At 38.4% G+C, this 22,847-nt stretch overlaps 1 protein-coding gene across 2 annotated transcripts in view; it reads left to right on the forward strand.

Moving 5' to 3' along the window:
* Positions 1-64: 64 nt before the first annotated feature.
* The window catches only part of FBXL5 (F-box and leucine rich repeat protein 5), a 33,312-nt gene continuing 10,529 nt past the window's right edge, over positions 65-22,847 (forward strand). The window contains exons 1-9 of one of the 2 annotated variants that reach the window (XM_008645042.2): positions 68-132; positions 10,869-11,084; positions 12,883-12,978; positions 13,772-13,955; positions 16,201-16,383; positions 18,757-18,882; positions 19,359-19,507; positions 19,692-19,774; positions 21,478-22,200. In XM_008645042.2, coding sequence (XP_008643264.1) covers positions 10,950-11,084; positions 12,883-12,978; positions 13,772-13,955; positions 16,201-16,383; positions 18,757-18,882; positions 19,359-19,507; positions 19,692-19,774; positions 21,478-22,200 — 1,679 coding nt within the window. In that variant the 5' untranslated portion in view covers positions 68-132; positions 10,869-10,949. Of the gene's footprint in view, positions 133-10,868; positions 11,085-12,882; positions 12,979-13,771; positions 13,956-16,200; positions 16,384-18,756; positions 18,883-19,358; positions 19,508-19,691; positions 19,775-21,477; positions 22,201-22,847 lie in introns of both variants that reach the window. The other variant, XM_017727608.1, reaches the window with a different exon arrangement.

Consider the following 22,847-nt stretch of genomic DNA (forward strand, 5'->3'; position numbering starts at 1 on the left):
CCCGGCCGGGTTTGTCGATCAGCCGGGCTGGGCACGGGCGCGGGGCGTGCTGCCCACTCACGGTCTGCCAGGGACCCTGCTTGCGGTTCTGTGCACAGCGTTCAGCTGGTGAGCGGCTTAAAGATACTCTAGGTATGTTCTTTTATTTTGCTCGTGGGCAAAAGTAGTTTTTATTCTTGCATCAGAGTAGTTAAGTAATCAAGGCTGGTGTGTCACCTGAAAGGCAAACTTCTCTACAGCAGCTTTGAGTGTTGTGGGAGGGTTTTGGGCAAATACTTCACAGCCAGCACTCCTACTGAAAGAAGTTGTGCCTCCCATCTTCGGGCATAAATGCCTGTTTGGAGAACCAGATTGGCTACAGACATTTAAAAGAGGGGTGCAGTTACATGAGAGGCAGCTATAATAGCTTACTGCTGCTAGCAGCATGGAAAGTTCATGCTTCCTTCCCGATTTCCACAGGCTACCTTTCACTGTTCTGGGATTCACCAGGTCCTTTTGTGAGCCTGTTCCATTTGCTAATAGTTAAAGAAGACCTAGAGTTGTTTCTTGCGGGTTTTGCTAACTGAACAGGCTGAGCACAGGATCTAGGGGGAGGAGAAGGGGAGACCTTGTGTAGTTTCTTTCACTTTGCCTTTCATCTGAGCGTACATTTGCCATCAACTTAATCTGTGGCGGCAGAAAAATTTGTGATCTCATAACAGAGCGGATTTTATTTGAATGGAAACAAACACCTGGGGCTCCTCACTGACCCCTGGTAGCCGTTTCAGCATGTTGTAGACAGCAGCTGAACAAGTTTCATTTAAACCTCCAGATCTTGTAGTCATTCGGGTTTTATTCCTAGAGAGGCATTTTTGTCACTTTTATTGAGCCTCCCACAAAGTTTTGACCAAATTTACCATGCCTGATAAAACTACCTAGGGAGCAATTACTGGTTTTCCTAAGTATTAGAAAATTTGATTAAAACTACCTACTTTGTAATGTTCATAACCTTTCATTTTCTAGCAGTTTTTATACAGGAATTTGCTTGCTCTCTTTTTCCTTTGAAGAAGTGCAAGAATGAAGGAATGGCACTTTTTTTTAAAGCATTCAATTTTGCATGCTTTAACCCTGTTTCAGAACTTGAGGTCTGTGACTTTTATAATGGTAGCTTTGCACCAGAAAAACTTCCAGATTGTTTTTGAATTTTCTTCTTGTATGATTGAGATGCTGTAATTAGGTAAGACTGTAGTTCTGCTTACATGGCAAATATAATCTCCAAAGCCATGCTCTTTATAAGTTTTGTTTGACCTTGAGGGTTGTTTTATTTTGTGAATTGCATGTTACCTGTGTTCATTGGGTTCCCTGTACACTGTAGTTGCTGCTAGCGTCTGAATTAAGTAAATTCCGCCACATCTTAGCGAGGGTGAAATGGGCTCATCCGTGCTTTGCTTCTCAGGAGAACGATTCTGATGTTTCCGATGGATAAAGTATGTAGACACTTAAATAATCCTTTAGGACAGAGACACACAGTTTAGTTTGTTCTTCCAGGACTTCGTGTGAGACGGAACAGTAAATTGGACATTAAAGCTGTTTGTTGCTTTAGGAAGGTTATCTTACTTTTTTAGTTGTTGCTAGCAAAGGTCTCACTGTACCTTTGCTGTGTTCTTAAATGGCATTTTTACCTGTGTTGTATACAGTGCCCTGGACTTGGATAATAACAGTAAGTAGAATTATGTTTAGTAAGGAAATCCACACTGTTATCAAATCTGTCTCCTACTCTGATGATAAGAAAATTCGTTAAGTGCTCTGAGGATGTCCCCCCTGTAGGTAGTGGAGTGCTACAGCAGACAGTCTTTATAGCTAAAATGCTTGTCCTGATGCCTGACGTCATCTTTGCTACAAATAGAGCAGATTCTGTTTTCCCATCTCTAGTGAACCTCTTCGTTTTCAGAAAGATCCTGTGCTGATTTGCAATTGTAGCCGTGTCCTCCATCTTAGTTATGTGTTCTCTGGCTTAAGCAAACAGATTCATTTTACTTCATTATGTGGGTCACGCTTGCTGTACCTCAGCGTACTTGTTGCTTTTGTCAGGACTAAGCTGCCATTCTCTTACAGTTTAAGCCATCTGACTGCTGCTGTTACGGCTGCCTGCCTCTCTTGCTCCCATCAGTGCTTGAAGTGACTCACAAAGGCTCTAAACCGGCAGAAAACATTTTTTTTTGAAGCGGGGTAGGTTTTCTGTTGATGTAGTGCTGCCAGCAACCACTGGTCAGATCAGTACTAAAGCCAGTGGGAGGCAGAGAGTGGGACTGTGACAGCCAGCAACTAGATTGACTGAAGCTACGGTGAAACCTCAGCCTAATTATGTCTGTGTTTTCCTGAAATCTTGTGCAGAATGGGACAAGGCTGGTACCGAGTAGAGCAGATTTGTTGTTCTGCAGTCTTTTTTTAACAGCAGCATATTCTCTTTGTGCTTCTCTAATCCCATGCTTCTCTGAGGACTGATGCTTGAATTCCCTTTCATTTTTGTCATTAGACTCCTATCCTATATGTAGCAGTACGCACTGTCCAAGTCAGTATGCTGATGTCCAGTGAGGCAGTTCCTGTTGTCGCATTATGGTCTTGTGTTTTCTGCACTCGAGAATGTGCCACTTGTGTATTACCAGCTTTTCTAGCTGTGCCTGAAAGTGTTGTATGTGTCATGAACAAGGCAACACAGATTTCAGCTAATAATGAAAATCCCATTTTGGTTTGGCTGGACGCTGGTAGCTTGGGTTTGAGAGCACTGTTTGCAAGTGCTTGAGCTACCCTGCAATTTCCTGCAGACTCAGTCAGTTTGCTGTAAGCCAAAACAGTACCAAAAACTGTAGAGAAATCATGATCTGTAACATGTATCATTTTCCTTTTAAGTAGTTTGGTTATCAAAAGGAAGTCAGATTCTTTTTTCTAAACAAATCTGTGCTGGCCAATTGTTACTTCTTAGAGTTTCAGGATCGGGACTACTCAAGTAACAAGACTGTGGGCTATGTACAGACTGCGATTAAATTTTGGCTAGGCCTTCCCCAGGAACAAGACAGCTGATCTTTCAGGGTGGGATTTCAAACTTCCTGCTCTCTTGTGGAGTTACTGCAGCCAAGGCATGTTTTCAAATCTTTGTGTTACAGAATTGCCTAGCAAGTTTAGAGTGCATTAGGAACCAGAAAAATGGCTGCACTCTTAAATGCTGTAATGCAGTTAGTTATCTGTGTTTGATGACTTGTTCTCATGTCTTTGTCTGCGTCTCAAAACTAGTGTGAGACTTCATACTGTGACTGAGTGGATGTAGTAACTGGCTGCTGCTGGAAGGGTTAATTGCTGATGATATCGTTTGTGCTTGTCTGGCACCTTGATGAGCAGCTAGTTCATCTAAAGGACTGAATCGAAAGGTTATTCAGTAGAACTGGCTCACTAAGAGGTCAAACAAGCTCCAGAAACAGATTGTCAGTATGGGAGAAGGGAACAGGATGAACCGTGGCAGGGGGGAACAGCTGCCTTAATAGCTCAGCTTTATTGTGAAACCTTTGCATGTTTGAGCAAAAACATCTAAGGTCCTTCTTTTGTTTGCCTGATTTCAGTCTCCTGTGATCTCATCTTTCTACAAAAGATTTCTGCAGTTATTTCTCGTGGTTCAGTAATTTGGCTGGTTCTTCTTGGAAATTTGGATCAATTTTTTCATATTCTACTTACTTGAACACATTGAACTTGCATAAATATTTAACTAGTATTTTTCTTTTCTAGTCCACACTTCTGACTCTTTGCTAAAAATTAATTACCATAAATACTTTTCCTAATTAATTATTTCATGAAGACTTGAGCAAAGAAGACATTGTTTTGCTGTTGTCATCTGCCTTTCCTGTTAAATAGTTGGCTGAAAGTATCACTTTTCTTCTCTTACAATCTGTGTTCTCTGTCCTCCTAGTTTGAAATCTAAATGCTGTTCTGTTCAACTTACCTGCAGTCAAGTGTTCTTGTTTTTTGGGTGGGTTTTTTGGGGGCTTTTTGTAGGATTCTTTTCAAAACTTCCGTACACCTAGAAAGTATCTTTTGATAACTTGCATTTCTCTTTAATCTTTGTTGATTCTCTTCCTTGCATTCTTTGGCTTCTGCTGAAGAGAATTTTCTTGTGTTAAATTGGTGATTTTCTTATGTCATCTGTAGTATGATGAACTGTTTAGGAGTGAAAAACACTCCCGAGTGAAGTTTTGGCATTGTAAAGCATTGGACAGGGCATTATATGACCACGTTAAGATCACACTTTTTGTGGCAGCCAGGGGGACTGATATCTGAGAAACTGGACCAATTATTAACTTAGGACTTACTGTTTCAAAGTGAAATGTTTTTCCCTTGATGCCCTTGAGAACAGAAAATGCCTGTTCCAAGAAGATAAGTGTATCTGTGTTTCTAATAAAAAAAATGCTGTTAAAGCATTCATTCTTCTCTTGAAATCCCTTTTCAATATTTCAGTACAGTGCCAGTGTTGTTTCAAATAAGTGTGTGTTGATTTAGAAATTCATAGTATTTGGTTATTCCCAATTAATGTTCTGTAGCATTGAGCATCTGCCTTCACCTATGTTTAGAATGAAAGAGCTACTTGAGGTGTTTAGTCCTAGTAAGTCTGCAAATGGTGGGCTATGCTGTCACTGCAGGCAAAAGATGGAAGGAAATTTCTTCCTTGTGTGGAAGGAAATTAAATCTCCTCATTAGCATCCTGAAATAGGCAAGCAATTTGTTGTCCATGTCTTATTTCATCAAGGGCCGTACAAGTTATCTTTCCATCTTACGTTATGGATGCTGAATATGTGCTTTAAATATCTACATTTTAAAATAAATGTATTTTAAGTGCCACAGGAGGTCTGAAATGGGGGACAACAGTGATAAAATGTGTTTGGAGTTTTATTGAGGCTCTTCAGACCTGCATAGCAATTTCACTCCCTTTTTCAGGACACTCTTAGCACTTGTTGCTATCTTCTCACCATTTCTTTAATTTTGTCTATTGAAACACCTATTTTTTCTTACTTACCAGATGCTTTTATATCTTTTTTGCCTTCATAAGAAAAACCTGAGGGTATTTTCTTGTGCCAGACATGGTAGCAGTTTTTTCTCCAAGTAATTGCTCATTAACTGTTTTTGCCCTTGCATTGTATGAAAAAAAAGTTTTCTGTTCACCCTTCACATAGTGCTCTGATCTTTCATCCTCTCTCCCAGTCTGCTCTGGAGAGCAGAAACAACCCACCTTTGTCCTTCTCTGCTTTAAGAAACAATTTATTCTCTCACATTCAGTGTTAAAAAAAAAAAAAAAGAAAGAAATTGACCCCTTCTAAAAATCCAGGAACTGTAATCAGAGTGTATCAATGTTAGTACAGGTTTTGAGGTTTTGTGCAGGTATCCTAGAATATGCTTTAACTGATTAAATAGTGCAAGCTGTAATTCTTGAGAGACTTGGCTTTTTGCTTTTGCAGTTAGTGCCCAAGATGAGTTAAACGGGGGTGGTGAGTTTTTCCAATGTCTACCTTTGTGTTAGGAAATTGTAGTGAGACTGATACAAAGGTGCAAAGACATTTTTGCTGTGGTTCTGTTTAATGAGTTACTGCAGTGGGAGATTTCTCTTTTGGGACTTCAGGTACGACCTCACAGAAGGCTGGAAGACCAGGTCTTAGTAGGAGCCTGTATCCTTGAGGATATAAAACAGGAAAGAGGTCTTCCATGGCATCTAGAATAGTGTGACACAGATAGATAAATAACAGCATAGTTGCTTTTATTCAAGGCCCTCATAGCTCATATATTTAGTAGATTTTTAATTGGTTTTAAATTTTTTATTATTTCTGTTTCTTCTCTACAGACCTGGTGACAGCCTTTGTTCTTCTATCCTTGGTAGACTTCTACCTGTGGAAGTCACATGGTGGAGGAGGCTTAGCTAATTTTATCAGTGCTTCCTGAGCTGTGCTTTCTACTGTGAACCCCAAGGGGATCTGACACTTGTAGCAGTTGCATCACTGAAAATCTTGATCGAGTTAGTCCCATGTTGTTATTCATATCTCATTGTGAAATGCTCTTCATGATTCAAAACCTCATCTATAGGTGTTCATTAGACAAAATTGACTGTGGCTGTAGTACAAGACAGTAATATGGAAGACACCATTAAAAATGGAAATACAATAGGTTTTTTCATTGTTCCCTTATGCTTGGCATTTATCAGCTTGATGTTAGCCTTTGAAAATAGAATATGAGGTTTTACCTTCCCTGTTGCTAGTGTTCTTTGAAAACAAAATAATTTTGTGTGCCTGAATCTTTGAGTTAGTATAGTGTTTGTTGATTGGTTTTGGTTTGTGCTTTGTTTGTTTGTTTTGTTTGATTAGTTGGGTTTTTTGAAAAGCTATTTCAAGATTTTAGTGATGCTGCAAAACAACTGAGAAGATTACACAGGACAGGGTTGCGTAGGGAAGACAACAGAAAGAAGGGCATTTGAAAGCTTTGAATTTCTTGTTGAGTTCTGCCATATCCTGTCCTTCCTGCCTAACTAATTGCTATTATTTTGGGTTGACCCATTTCCAGGAAAAGTGCCCCGGGTGGAAAACTGATTCTCCCCTGATTTAGGCTTCATACACATGAACAGGGAGTGGGAAGCAGTTTAGTTAGTTCCCTTAATGTTCACCTCGTATACCTTTACGTATGAGAGCAAGCCAAGGAGAGGTGACGCTGAGGACGGTCATTCTCTTGGCTAGGCTACCTTGGCATCCGAGTTCTTCCTTGGGGACAGTATAAACTGAGCTTCTTGTGGGTTCCTAAATAAGACATGGCTTGTAACTGGGCATTAGTAGTGCTCCAGCCAGGTGAAAAATGAGCCCAGTAAAAGGCACAGCTCCTCCCTGGATTAGTACACCAGATGGGTTCATCTTGCAGCTGCATAATTGCTGGCTGCTCCTTCTGTGTGTTTCCTCCTCCATCCCCATGCCCTAATTTCCAAGCAGATTAAGTACAACATGAAACTGCATGCTCTTGGTGTTGACACAGGCGCACCTTGTTATGGTCTTTGTTCCTCCATTTTCTTGTGCCTGAAATTGAGATAATACCTCTGCAGAGTCCGGGTTTGTCCTTTGAATTTTAGTGCTGTTGCATATGCGGAGTGCTAATACATAAAAATGTAACTGGGAGAATACATAGCTGACTAGTAATGCCTGCTGCTTTTTCTTCTGGTGCTGTTCTATTCTAAAAATCATTTGGTTTATTTTATGGAATCATAGACTAGCATCATAGACTGTATTGAGTCAGAAGGGACCCATCAGGATCATCCAGTCTAACGCCTGTCCCCGTGCAAGAATTCCAACCCGGAGAGTCACACCATGTGCCTTACAGTATTGTCCAAAAGCTTCTTGAGCTCTGTCAGGTTTGGTTTTGTGACCACTTCCTTGTGGAGCCTGTTCCAGTTGCCAACCACCTTGTGGGTGAAAAACTCTTTTCTGATATTTATCCTGGTATCTTTTTTCTTTTAATCAGAACGGTCTACCAGCTCCATAATGAAAAGTATTTTACTGTTTTTTAAATTAGTTTTAAATCTGCTGAGTTAACTGGTGTTAGAAATCGACATTGATTATCAGGAATATTATGTCTTTTATTTCACATCCTGTTGCTATCGGCTCATTGTATAAGTCTTAATGTGGTTATACATGGAAAGCAGAATATAGAGGAATGGTCTGTCAAAAATGTTACTTGTGATGACACATGAAAAAGAACAACAACTAATCAAGAAGACCAGGAAGAAAAAAATGTCTTCAGTTCTTTTTAGATTTCAGACCGAATTTTTAACGCTAGTGGTTGTTCAGAATTCAGGTGCTGATAGGGAAAACCTTCATTTGAAATTAAGCGGTTTGTGAATTTGTAGCCACATTAAACTTTTAAACCTTGAGAAATTACTCCATTTTAAATTTGTGAAATCTGTTGGGAGAGTAGAAAAATCAAATTTTCCTCTCCTATTCTCCTTCCTCATATTTTGTAGTTTTCCAGCTTGTAGTTGGGAATAGAGATACTTGTAACTGGGAAAGTTAGCAAGCAGCATAAACTTTGCTTACTGCTGTGGTAGTCTGATAAGGGCAGTGTACTTTTTCTTTATTCCTCTTTGCTGCTTTCTCCTTGTTGGTTCATAGTATGCTTGGATATTTTTAAGGAAGAAGCAAACATTTTTCACTCATTAAATGTATTTTTGGCATAGTTAGTAGGAAAAAACTGTTTCAGTTTACTCACCGTAAACTAACGTTACTGGAAAATTAATTTTCTTCTTCTAAGAAGATATTTTTCCACATTGACACATGTAAAACACTTCCAGAAACCAAATTAAATACTGTGTTTTGATTGGTGATTTAATTAGCAGTCTTGAGCTTCCTTATTTATTCACAACCGTGTGGATAGAAATGTCTCTGTCTTCATCAGACAGAAAGTTTTCATTTCTTTAATGAAAGCGCTAAAGGCACAAGGGAGATGGAAGAGTTGAATGTGGAGTTTTTTCAGTTGAGTGTCATGAACGTGAAACACTGTCTAAATAGCAGTTGCTGTTAATACTGTTCTTAAAGCACAAAAATTAAACAGTATCTTTCAGTAAGGAAAGATGGGTGTTTGCTACAAGTCTGTACATTCATCTTGACTATGTTAATGGCTCTGTTATAGTCCAGTGAGTTAGAGACTCAACTAAAACTGGCATGTGATTGTCTGACCTACAAAGATTTTTCATGCCTGGCTATGCTTTAATTGCATCATTTATTTTCTTTTAATAAAGGTTTAATAAATAAAGTTAGTACTCCATTTAAAAGCTCCTGGCTACTTCTAGACTGTGCCTGCATCAGCCATAGGTCTCTGAAATGTTTCAAACAGACTTTACAATACAAAGGACTGACTGTTGTTTGGACAGTTGCTCAGGCTGTTTGGATTATGAATAATTCTTAAATTTCAGGAGCCACCAAAACTGTTGCTCTTGTGGTACTGCTCCTCAATTAGAGTTTGCATTCCAAACACAGAACCAATTGTACTGTAATGTACAGCTGTTTAAATGTAATGTCTTCAGAAGCGCAGAAAGCTCCCAAGTATCTTGAGCACTGGTGGCTGTGGTATAGCGTGGTGTATTTTAAGCCTGTTCAGGGGTCTCACGTGCACTGTGCTTTATATTTTTGATGAGTCAACAAAACTCTCTAATACAGTCCATTTCCTCCCCCTTGCCATTCTTTGAGTTTGGGGGTGTGTGGTTTTCTTCTTGCACTACTAAACTCCTGCACTAGTTTTCCTTGTTAGAGCTGGTGAAAAGTGGACCTCAGAATGGAGTAACTGCTGTCTGTTAATAGTTGTTAATGTCTTGGTCCCCCATCATGAGACTTCATCAGTCCTGGTAATGAAATTACAGATCTGACCAAGTGGCTTTGTTGCTAGGCTACCTGTCCTCTCAAAAACCAGTTGTTCTCAGCTTTGGCTGACCTTTTTGATACAGTGATTTCTGATTCAAGTATAGTTACTTAACTTCAGTATCCTCTCCACAGTTCCTAGTCTGTTGGATATCTGCTGGAAGCCTCAGTAGCAGAGGTGAATATACAAGTGTTTCATGTTACAGTGGCTTCTATAACAATCCATTCCTAACGGATGTTCTTAAATTGCATACACAAAGAGTGTAGGGTAGAAATGGCCTTTGGAGCCAAGATCTTTTCCCGTTAGGATACATAACAATGTATGCCTCAAATCCTAACAGTGCGTTACAGACTTCAGTTTTTTTCTGACTTCTGTCAGTAGTTGGTCTAAAGTGTATTGGAAAAAAAACCCAAAAAACCCTCTTAAACTTCACCCTGTTTTCTCTCTCTTCTGAGGCTAAGCAAATTTGTCTTTCATAATGAGAGTCATGTTGCTCATATGTACAGCATGTAATGTACAGTATGTACAGCTGACTTGGAGTTGCATAAGGACTTGGCAGGTGTCCAGCGTGTTTCAGTTGCATTTTGCTGGTGGCTGCCAGGAAGTGGCAATGCAATGTCACAATGAATAAGTACATTTGGGGGTTTTTAATGAAAAAATGTTTTGCATATCTCAATTTGTAGTTGTTTTTGATGTAAGTATTATGTATGAATATGTATGTCTCAGATTCCTATTTCTTGTAAAACCTATAGATTCCAGAGTCTTCGTAGCTAAGCCATTTCTGAATATTCCGGTAGCTTGTTTTCTGAGTTGAAGTCTACTTTTAGAATGCTTGGTCTTGTATACTGCTGTGGATTGTGGTTCTTGAAGCTGCACATGGAGTAAAGCGTAAGAATGGAAAAGACCCTGTTTTTCTACATTCACCAAAGGAAAATACAGTTTTAACATGTATTGTTGCCAGCGGTGACTGTACACATGTAAAAATCGCCCTGTTGTATTACCTAGAACTTTGTGCTGTCTTGACTTGTTAGGTTTTGCTCCATTGTAAACCTTCTCTAACTGCTGATACAGTTTGTATTCACTGGTAGGACTCAGTATTCCTTGTGCATAATACATCCCGAAAGATGGGCTCAGAGGCCTATGTTAATGGCTTTTTGGTATGGACAAGAATGTGGATCTGGGAAAGGGGCTGAGCCTTTCAGTAATCTGCCAGGCTGGGGAGATTGCATTGACTTCTGCCAGGAAATCTATCTACATTTGTTTACCTCAGTGTTTCACAAGATTTGGTGTATGTTGCTTAAATACAACTTGATTTTACTGGCTTCATTTTATGTAAAAAGCTGAAGGTGTTTAGCTTTTATAAGTAAGGGGAGCGATGAATCCCTGGAGCTAATACCTGTTCTAAGGATTTCACTTGAGTTTGACATGATTTTCATTGGTTTTTTATGAACTTTTCTTTCTCCTAGCTTTCCAAGACCAACTTCTCCAACAACAATGATTTTCGGGCTCTGCTGCAATCCCTTTATGCCACATTCAAGGAATTTAAAATGCATGAGCAGATTGAAAATGAGTGTATCATTGGTTTGCTTCAGCAGCGTAGCCGGACAGTGTACAATGTGCACTCGGACAACAAACTCTCAGAGATGCTTAGCCTTTTTGAGAAAGGGTTAAAGAATGTAAAGGTAAGTAGACTATAAGAGAGATTTGTGACCTGAGGGAAACATGCTGTGATTACGTATTAGTTTGCCTTGACTCATCTTAATATTCTCTGTGAATAAACTAAGGAGGAAGAAGAAACATGTATGTTTTTTGGATACTTTCTAGTCTGAAACACAAATTCTTTTGCCATTCACCACAGTTACTAAATTTCTAGTAAAAATTCTTTTCAGAGATGTGTTTTCTGACAGATGCTCATCACTGTGTAATTGGAAGTGTTTTGGAGAGACAGCATGGAAGTTTCAAATATAGAGGCTGTTTTGCTAACTGGTCAGACGTTTCTGGCTATAGAAATAATGCGATTTTACTTTGTTAGGAAACCTTGAGGTTTTTTTTTTTTTTGTGGTGCACAGTTTTGTATTATTGTCAGAAATGGAGTTGATTCCCAGACTTGCAAAACCAGCATTGTTTTATTCTGTGAGTCATGTACTCCTTCCAGTAATCTGTAGGTCAGCAGTCCTGTTAATGATCCAGTCGTCAAGGAACTCTAAATATTTTTTCTCCAGCTGGCTTTTTTGACAGTGACTTAGATATAAGTTCTTCTCCAGTAGAAGTCTTCTTGAATTCTTCCATGTCTTTCTCTTGGGGTACCCAGCTCAACTCCCTCTTCCTGCCCCTAAGAACTAGAGTCTCCAGTAGTCATTTGACATCCCATGTTGCATTTCTAGTATGTGTGGTCCAGATTTTCAGTAAGGAAAATACCAAATGTGCAGTTGATTGACTCCATTTTACCATCTACACTTGGTTTTGACCTGGGAATGTTACAAATAATTTTTTCCCTACGCATAATAAACCTTAAATTTTATCTTGTGCCCATTAATGAAACAAGAAATGAAGGAAAGTGGAAGAGGGCAATTTAGCACTTGGCTTTGTGTTATACCTTCTCTGATAGGATGCTAGTGTTATTCTGTTACTTCATTTTTTAAGTGTGCAAAACCAGATTTCTTTAGTTCTCTTTAGATATGTTAACTTTAGTTAATGTTTACCTATTTTTAGGGAGTGATTAGTTTAATTTAAACTGATGGCTTAAGCTTGTCTCGGTAGTAGTCAGAGTTTCTTGATGTTGTAGAAGTTTGAAAAGAAAAACAACATTTACAGTAAGAGTTAGGAGGAACTTCAATATGTTGCAATTACTGGGCAGATTTCAGAACCAGCTTCTTATTGCTAACTCAGAATAAGCTAACAGATTGTTACATGAGGTTGGTTTAACTTGAATGTTTAAATGTCAGTTACATCTTTATTATTTAAGAGTTCTTTCAATTTCCAAAGTAAAAATCTCTACAGCATGTCTGACTATAAATTTTGTTTCTAATTTGGAATTTAGAATTTTAGAATAACTAAGGTAAAATGCATTCAGTTAAAAGATGAAGTAGAACTGTTGTATCCTAGAATACTTCATATACAAACCATACAAATACTTAAATTAGTCTGTTACTACTTTGTACTTTGTGTGAGATTGTAGATTGGCAGATTTCAGTCTTTGCTCCAAAGTAAAAATAGGATTAGATAAATGAATTCATATATGCTAAGAAAATAAGTTGGAATCAGGCAGGAAGGGAATACTTTTCTCTGCCTGTTAACAGGCCAGTACAGAATGTCAGCGTCATTAAGTAAACACGTTCTTACCATGAAATAGAGCAAACCTACTGCATGCATGGGAAGGGCATAATGGGCTTTCCTTTGAACCACTGCTTTATTGGACAGTTCAATCCTTGAAGGACTGGATGAGATCGGGTAACCATTTAGTCTTTGCTTTCTTCTCAGAATGAATATGAACAGCTAAACTATGCGAAACAGCTGAAGGAGAGATTGGAAGCCTTTACCAGGGATTTCCTTCCTCATATGAAAGAGGAAGAGGAGGTAGGTAAAAATTTTCTTCAGATGTGATGGTGATCTTCCTTGGGATTTGGAACGACTAAATAGGGACAAATGGCTTAGAGGTTCATTGGTTTTTAAATTATATGTTTTTATTGCTATGCTAATTTGCATTCAGGACTATTGTGTCCTTGTTCAGTTCTCTGACTGGAAAGTGATGTGTTCTGAAACTGAATATGTTGGAAGTTTATGATGAAATTCTGATTCTTGAAAAAATTGATAACAAAAGTCCACTGTGGCTGGGATTTGTTTGCATCAAGTGGTTAAAATGGATATGTAGCAAAACTTAAATGAGAAAAGAGAGGTCCTGTAAACCAGTGCTTCATGACTCCAACTGACACTCCCAAACATCTTCTGACCTATATTTGAAACACAGACTAGTACTGCCAGTCTGATGATTTATGGGTATCCGAAAACTGGGAAGCATCTTCTGAAGTCTGTCCAAGGGAAATCTTTTCTCATGTTTTTGTTCCTTGCTACTTTGCCTTCCGTGTGAGTACCTTGATAAGTTATATAGATTAAGCAACTTGAATCCCTTCCCTTTTCTGGTGGGGAAAGCAGTTAAAACAGCTTGCCTGATGCCGGCAGTGATCTGTTAGAAAGTAGAGGGTAAGAATTCAAAACTTCCATGGTCCTGTCCTTAGGTTCACTTACTGTATGACACGTTTTACTTCGATAGAATTTGAAATGGGAAATTCTGTGTTGGCAGGTCTATGTAGCATTATTGACTATTTCTGTCAGCACCAGTTCTTTTTTTTTCCCCTTTTTCCTTTGTTAGGTTTTTCAGCCAATGTTGATGGAATACTTTACTTACGAAGAGCTGAAAGATATTAAGAAGAAAGTAATTGCACAGCACTGCTCACAGAAAGAGGCTGCAGAATTCAGAGGTCTCAGTAAGTGGAATCAAGCAGAAGAGCTTCAGAAGGTCTTTAAGTACTCTGTGGATGAGAAGGCAGATCAAGGTGAAGCATCTAATTAAAGTAACTTTCAAACGGCAGTTTTTATCTAAAAAGCCACACCAGTGGCATACCTAAAGTTATGTACAGGCAGAGCAGTTCTTTTACAATGGGCATATCTGCAAACCAGTTTTGAAACTGGTTTCAGAAACTTTACTGTTTGATATGGGCATCTTGGCAGGTTGTAATGTAGATAGTACTTCACTGTTTACCTATTCTCAACCTTCTTCTGCTTCCTTCCCTCCCATGCTAATATTTGATACAGTAAACAGATGGAAATTGTAATTAACTTCTAATTTCACACTTCCATTGAAATGATATTTTCTATTTGCAGACTCTGCATTTCATTCTTGGTTTTCAGGACAGCCTTGTAATCTTTTCCTGTTGATGTTTTAATAGCACAGAATAGTTAGCCAAGTGACAATATTTCAAATTAAAAGCATTCACCTTCCCAGCTCCATTCTCCAACTTTCCTGGGCCTCTCAGGAATGAGAAAGGAACTGTGAGTGTGGAGTAATGGAAGGGAATGAATCTGTGCAGCATGTGAATAGGTGAGATGAAATGTGTGTTCTGAAAGTGGATATTTATTTTGCATTTATCTCTAACTACCTTTTTTGGTGAAACTTAGAATAAATGGATAACTAATAAAGTACACTTCAGGCATGTTTTATGACTGCTGAGTCAGCCTAAGCTGTCAGTATTTACGGTTTTCACTATTAAAAAAAAAAAAATTGATGCCCCAAGGAAGAGGAGTTATTGTACCAAAAGTGTAATGCTGGGGTGTGAGTCTGATACGTAGAGCGAGCTCTCATGACCTGAGTTTGTGATGTTGATAAGATGTGCTGCTCCTTTTAGAAAAACTTGACAAATTGCTCTGTAATCAGATTTTTTGGATGAAACTTGACTTCTCTGAACTACTCAGCTGGTCATTTTCTGCCCTCCAGGTGAAGCCTTCAGAAAAGATCATGGTCCATTCTGTGAAATAGTACTGAGTCTTAACAGATGTATGTGACAGACGTAGCTTTGTGGCATTACTTACTTGCTCTTAAATCCAGCTGGAATAGCAGTTTTGGAGCAGTAGTAATTCTGCAATCATTGTGTTTTAGACTTCGGGAGAGGAGAATATGTTGTGTCTTGCATTCATTTTTTAGAAAGGAAAGAAAATAACATAGCTTGCAGTCCTGTGCAGGCTTAACTGCATTTTCATGCAAAATTCTCTGTAACTTATGCAGCAACATGCTAGTTGTACAAATAAATCCATTGATTCATCAAGTAAAACTGTAATTATATTTTTTGAAGTAGCAATAGCGTATCACATGGTTAAGTTTACATTATGCTCACTTTTGGAGCTTCTTACACAAAAAAAAATCTGATGCTTCTCTCTCTGTGAAAGTTTTAGGTACTTTAGAAATAAAACCCCACTATTAGTAAAACCTGCTATTTCGAAGGACTCCTGAAAACTACTTCAGAAGTATTTTTTTTCAAGGAAATTGTTCTGAAACAAAACATTAAAAATCTCTTAAAACAGCAAAAGGCCTCACTAACCAAAGCTCTGAATTTCTTATTTTATATAGTTGGCAGCTCTCTTTGCAGTATGGCATTTAGGGAGAGCTATTGGAATAGTTCCTACTGCTGTCTGTTGAAGTATTAATTACAGTGGTCAAATTTTAGTCTCTAATCTAGTACTTAGTATTACTTTGCAACCTGAATGGCTCATCACCATTCAGAAGTTAAAATTATCAATGCTAGTAGCTAAAGCTAGAAATAAAATTCAAGACAGCTGCAAGGAGTTGAGCATGAACTTTTCCATGTCCCAGTCAAGAGGCTGAGCGCTTCCAGCGAGAGTGGTCCCAGCTGGTAGGTTCCACGTGCTAGTACTATTTCCTGGGAATATGGCAAACCAGGTACAGATACCATCTGCAACAGAAGGCATTTTTCTTAAAGCATTTCATTTATAGCAGGTAATGCTTTCATCTTTCTGTAGTTGAGTAGCATTAATTTCCTTTTTTTTTGAATGAATGAGCCAGATGAGAAAGTGGGAAACAGAAAACCGAGCTGGTTTGTTGTTGTTGTTATTCAAGGTGTTGTTACAGTGAAAGCCTTTTAAAGCCAAACTATTACCTATCTTTAACAGCCGTTAAAATTTTTTCAGACACGTTCTTTTCATTGTTCTCATCAAAATGGGAGTTCCACTACTGTTATTAAAGCTGTGAGGCTGTGCTTCACTTAACACACACTTTCTGTATTTCAGAAACCGAAATAACAGGGCACACCACAAATATTACTAATCTCCCTCCTGAAGTAATGGTGACCATTTTCAGTTACCTTAACCCCCAAGAGTTATGTCAGTGTAGTCAAGTAAGCACTGAATGGTCACAGTTGGCTAAAACTGGATCTCTGTGGAAACATCTTTACCCTGTTCGCTGGGCCAGAGGTAAGTTCCATTTAGCTCCTTTGAAAGCACATCAATTATCAGAATTTTTGAGCCTCTAAAAAAGAGTGTTTTAGTATAGGTTGTCATATACAGTGAGCCTGACAGCTGAGCATGTGAGGTGTACCCTTCTGACAAGGGTAGTGTCCTGAAACTTGATTAAATGTTAAAAATCTCTAAAACATACTTCCATCTTGTAGAAGTTAGAAACTAGAAGTTGTCTTGGTTGAAACTCATGAGTAGATTTTGTATCCAGTTACCTAGTTTTACTGAGGTAAAACCCCCCATTTTTTGCTTGTATGAATGCTAATACTATGTTCACTTATACAATATCTGAATTATTTAAGAATCTAAGGAGTTTTGAATTATAAATGCTGCTGTTACACCTATAGTAAAATAATTTTCTTGGGTTACTAGGTAGAAATAAAATGCATAACTGCAGGAAGGAAGTTTAAAATTAGTGGAGTTCTAATGTTCTCTCACAATCTAGTCTTTTTATATTCAAGCTTCAAAGAAAATGGAATGAATCTTTAGTTTTAGTATTGATTCTTTAGGTATATTACTTCAATAACTTCTTCTGCAGTAAGTGTTTTTTTATAACTTTTTTCCCCTCAAACTCTCCTGTTAATTAGAATTTCCTATTGAGAAGTGTGACTTTTGCAAAAGTACCTGTTCAAAAGACAAAATACTCTCTATTCCAATGAGGCCAGTTGCAAGTCATCAGAGTGTATTTGTTTGTAGCTTTATGTCCATATTTATGTGAGTATTAAAGAATCACTGGAGTATGGCACTGCAGGCTTCACAATGCTGCCACATCAGTGTAGTTCAGTAAAAGGAGAAACTGTGCTGTTTAATAAGTTTTTGTATGCCTTTAAGATTTTAAGAGAGAAAGCTGTGTTTATATAACTTAGCTTTAGAGATACATAAAAACTAAAAACATCTTTCTGGCCAAACCTTAATGGCTTCTAAAATTTGTACAAGGTAGAGAGGAATCAAATAACTTTCTGGTCTGAATTACTTCTTTTTGTTTGGGTAAATCTTCCTGAAAACAGTAGTTTGGTTCCAGAGCTTCCAAAGACTGAGTAGAGAGGCTTCAAAATTCAAATTCTTAAATTTTCATTTGAAACATCATTGTCTTGATAATTCAGTGCTGCACACACACCAAAAAAAGATAATTGGCAACTGCTTAAAATAAGTGCTTCAAACCTGGTTTGGCACAACAGGAATCTGGTCTCATGACATACTGTTTGTACTACTAAAGTTGTTTGTGCAGAAGTGCTCTAAACTGGATGGAAGCTTCTCAGGTGGGATTAACTGCCACAGGGAGGGGAAAAGAACTGTAGTTTTATGTAGGCTTAGTTAAATTTTTAACTTTTTTTCCCCTCCTAGTACCCAGAAGGCTTCTGAGGCTTCTTATGTAATATGAAGATATTAAAGACAATGAGAAATGTTACCAAACACTTTTATGCCACAGTTGACAATGTTAGGATTTCATTGTCATTGTGTTATTCATATAAGAAACCTTGTTCTTTTAGATACTACTCAACAGAAGTTGCTCTTGCTTTAGGAGGAGTAGGGTTCCCCCCTGTGAGGTAGTAGAATAAGGTGGTTTGTTTTTCAGCATGTCTACATCGAGGGAGGCAGCAGAGCTGCTTATCCTGAGCCCAGCACTGCAATATACCCAAACTAGAAGTAAATTAGTGACTGTGCAGTAACCTTCAGGGGGAGGGTGTGCTCCACCAGCTAAAACAGCAGAGCTGTTGCTGATCTTCTCGTTCATCCAGATGTTCTGAAAAATGGTTGTGTATTGATTTGAGTCATATGTATGTTGTCAAGTACTGTGTAGTACTTAAGTAGGGTACCTACGGAATTCGGTTTTTGCGATCTCGGAGTTGTCATGTGCAGGGACTAAAACCAGGCTGGTTAACTGTTTATTTGTGATATTCCAGAGGAAAAGAGAGATGTCTGCAACCAAGTATTAACACTAAAAGCTGGTGATTAATTTATTTACCAGAAAGAACTTGAGCACCTAGACAGTTCAAGTATTCCATGATTTTAACTTATTTTTGTGATTATATTGGTCTCTACTAAGTTAATAAGGACAGCAGGTGTATCTCAGAGAGGCATAATAGGCTATGAGTTCTGGGATGGTACTGAAACCGTTGCAAGAATCTTTTGAAGCTTAAGGATTAAGCTCAGACAAAGAATTGTGTTAAGGTTTAGTCCAGCCTTAGTTGAGATGAATTCAGAATTCATTTATGTCTCTTAAATTAGGTCACAGTATACTGAAAAGTTATCAGTGCTGGTTTCTGCTGCGCTGAAAAATTTTTATTAACTTTTTTTCCTTCTTTTTTTTGGGGGGGTGGTGGTGAGTAGGTGATTGGTATAGTGGTCCTGCAGCAGATACTGAGACTGAACCTGATGAGGAATGGGTGAAAAATAGAAAAGATGAAAGTCGTGCTTTCCAGGAGTGGGATGAAGATGCTGACATAGATGAATCTGGTAGGTAAAATTGATTTTGGTGTATTGGTTATTTTTTTCCTGAAGATGCCATAGCTATAAGGAACAAGTTGAGTGGAAAAAAAGGGGGATGGGGGTTGGCAGGAGAGAAGCAGGCATCTGATTTTAATGACTGGAATTAATTTGTCTAGGAAAGAGCAAACATGAGGGCAGGTAGAGGAGTTACAGGGATGTGTCTGGAGGTAAAGGCTAGGCTTCATCTCTTCAGAAAGTTTGAATCATCTTGCATCCACTCCTAGGCTTGACATAAAATTTGTCTTAAGCTGTAAAATCACAGATACATACATTTATATATACGTATATATATATGAAATGCCCTGTGAGGTAGTATTTTGATACCTAAAACAAGTTGGTGGAAACAGCTGCCCGGGGCAGCCCTGTGCACTACATAATATGTAGTAAATATTTTTCCAAGTCCTTTAATGTTTTTAAGTGTTTCTCTCTGGCTTTATTTGCAGAAGAAGCAGCTGAAGATTCACTTGCCATTAATATAGCACAAATGGAAAAACGTTTACTTCATGGCCTAATTCATCATGTCCTCCCGGTTGTAGGCTCCTCAGTGAAGACACTGGTATTGGCCTACAGTTCTGCAGTGTCCAGCAAAATGGTGTGTAATTTGAAACTTGCATTTAATAATTGTGGCTATGCAATCTTTAATTAATAACTGACGTGCTTGGGTAGTGTAAGTGGGTTGCAATCTAAAAGAGTATTAATTTGCAGGTTGTCTCTAGACACTGTGTGCAACCTTACTGACTTGTAACTTTACTGATTCTTTTCCTTTCTTTTTTCAGGTTAGACAGATCTTGGAGCTTTGCCCCAACTTGGAATATTTGGATCTCACTCAAACTGATGTTTCAGACTCTGTATTTGAAAGGTTAGATAATTGTTGTTTCCTTTAAATCCAGCTTTTTAAGTGGGGGGGGGAAACATTCAAACATTTCTTAGTCCATTGCCAAATAACGAAAGAAAGAGAACTCAGGTTGAGAACTCCCATGTGACTTATGACTAAGAACTAAACCAGAGTAACAAGTCATTGAAATACCAAGTGAAACAGGTAACTTTGTAGTGGCCTTTTAAAATTCTCTGTCTTCACTATTGGATGCTTTTTACCTATCAGTGTGTAGCTATCCATAACAATAGTTGTGTTTTGCTGTGGTATTAACAACTTGTCCATAGATTTTTATGGAGTTGCTCAGTTAAGGAAGTTCCTTGGTCTGCTACAGCTGGTAGGGTGTGGAATACTGCTATTTCAGACACTCAAATCAAGCAGTAGGCAAAGCTCTAAGGCTTAGGTATATTGACTGTGGATTCCTGAGTTTTACTGAGGCTTGCAGGAATGTCCTTGATGTCAGTGGGATGGTGTGTGGATGCAGAGCCTGCACCAATGGGTCCTACTGTGGTATTGAAACTCAGCAGGTATTTCAGTGTTCTGCATTTACATCATGTGGTGCTCTTAGGGAGTGTGAACACCGCAGAAAATCTTGCCAGCATGGATGCTGGTAGCAACACTCTTCAGCTTGTACAAGAAGTTTATTTGAAATAAAAGCTTTATAGAATTTCCAGGGCTCAGAAATGAATCTTTGTGAGATTTTGTCAGTATCTAGTAAAATTTACCTTATTTACCACTCCTCATATATCTGTATTTACAACACTCCAATTTGTAACTCAGAAAATGAGTTTGTCTTGCTCTAAATATAGATAATTACTTACAGAAAGTAAATGATGGTAACATTAACTATGGATAGGTAAAGATCAGTTAAATCCCTTATATACTTTTATAGGTAATAATGTAAAAATATTACTGTAGATAAAATTTCTATTTCACTTGAAAAAGATAAGACTGAGGGAGTAACCTCTTGTTAAAATGAAAAAGTTTGTTTTCTAATTAATGATGGAATAATTAATATTGTATGCAGGAGCTGTTTCAGGACTCCATCTAGAATTCCTGAGAGAAATAGGAAAGGACAGGAGGACATATGATCTAAGTACACTGGCATTTCAGTATGTGTAAACTGCTAAGCTTGAGAAACTCAAAATACTAGAAATTACAACTCTTGCAATACTTCGAACTGAATATTGAATCTCAGATACATTTTTTGGGGGGGTGGGTGTGGGTGAAATTTGCCGGTTCAGTATTTTCAGCCTTTTGAGAAGTTAACTGTTTAGTAACTCAGATGTCTCTTGGTAGCTTCTGTTGAGTGTAATGCGGTTGCTTTTTGAAAATGTTACGTATTTGGTGCTTCCAATCTGATCTATTATTAAAACATTTGTTCAGTTTATAGCAAAGTCGGATTTCTTTTAAGTCTCAGTATATGGAGAAATACAAATTGTTACTGATTCATGAATGATTTCACATTTCTCTAGACATGATTTTTCTAGGCATATATAGAGCACTTGGAGTATCAAATCTAATCTGTCTGGGGTAGCTTCTTTGAATATTATGTGAATTAATACTTGTGAATTTACTTGTGAAATGTTCTTTCATATATTTAGCCTTAACAGCTATTTCTGAGCAAAAACACAAAAAACCTGAACCACCAACAAACCAAACCACTTCTTTTTTTCCCCTGATTTCAGTTGGTGTTCGGTTGGGTATTGTCAAAATCTACGCCACCTTGATCTGTCTGGATGTGAAAAAATTACAGATGTGGCTATAGAGAGGATTTCCAGAGCACTGGGTATCATATCAACCCATCATAACAGAGGTGTTCTGAAAAGCTGCAGAAACAGGAACGCTAAGACTTTGTGGAAAAACAGAGAGATTACTCTGCAGTCCAACCAGAAATATAATTGTTTGCATGAAGTCAGCAATGAAAACCTCATTCAAGGAGGAGATGGTGAGCAGCACTGGACTAAACCTGATGGCTCAGAAAACTTCAATTCTGCTTATGTGTGGATGCTAGATGCAGATGATTTAGCTGACATTGAAGATGCTGCAGAGTGGAGACACAGAAATGTTGAAGGATTTTGTCTTATGGAACCAACATCCCATATTAATTGTTCTGCATCGTGCTACAGTAGAGACATTTATGGATTAAGGACTAGAGGGTGGCAGCAGCACTGTGCTTCTACTGACTTGATTTACTGCGGTCACTCGTTTTGTTGTGCTGGGACAGGACTAAGAACTATTCGAGCACTTCCAGAGTCCTCTGCACTGTGTAAAAAACCAATAAGGACTAAGCAGTCAGAGAAAAAAGACTCTGTGTACTCTGGGAGTGAAAAAACAGATGAAGAGACTGCACGAGTTCTTCAGTTTCTCAGTCTGTCAGGCTGTTACCAGATAACAGACCGTGCTCTCAGGTGAGGAGACATTTTCAAGCTATTTTGCTGCAGGATGTTTTTTCTGGTTTTATTTGTTGGGCCATTCTGGAATGACTCTGCCTCATTTCAGTGGAAACATTTTTATTGAAGAAACTTTGGTAAGTTTTAAGTGCTTCTTAGTTACAGTACTAGACTTGAAAACTTCTTCTGGCTTTTCTTTCAGAGATAACAGTAAAATCTTTTATATCTATCTTCTGAAGTATTATTGTGAATTTGTTGTTCCAGACAGTATTAATGCTTTTAGATTTGAGCTTTAGTGATTTCTTGTTAAGAAATTGTGTTGATTCACCAGTTTTTTCATAATGCCTGCCAATATGCTTGAAACTTTGTAAAACTGGAGTAGCATCTTGATTAACCTGTCTGGATAATGACATAATTTATGGACAGGCTGCCTCAATGGGCTGAGGCCAATTGTCTGTTCAATGAGATGAAGTGCCAGGTCCTGCCCTTGGGTGACAACAACCCCAGTGCTACAGGCTGGGGACAGAGTGGTTGGAAAGCTGCCTGGTGAAAAAGGACTTGGGGGTGTTGTTTGACAGTGACTGAACATGAGCCAGTGTGTGCCCAGGTGGCACCTGGCCTGTATCAGCAGTAGTGTGCCCAGCAGCACCAGGGCAGTTCTTGGG

This window comes from Corvus brachyrhynchos, unplaced genomic scaffold (genome assembly GCF_000691975.1).
Source record: "Corvus brachyrhynchos isolate BGI_N302 unplaced genomic scaffold, ASM69197v1 scaffold80, whole genome shotgun sequence".
Taxonomy (NCBI): Eukaryota; Metazoa; Chordata; class Aves; order Passeriformes; family Corvidae; genus Corvus; species Corvus brachyrhynchos.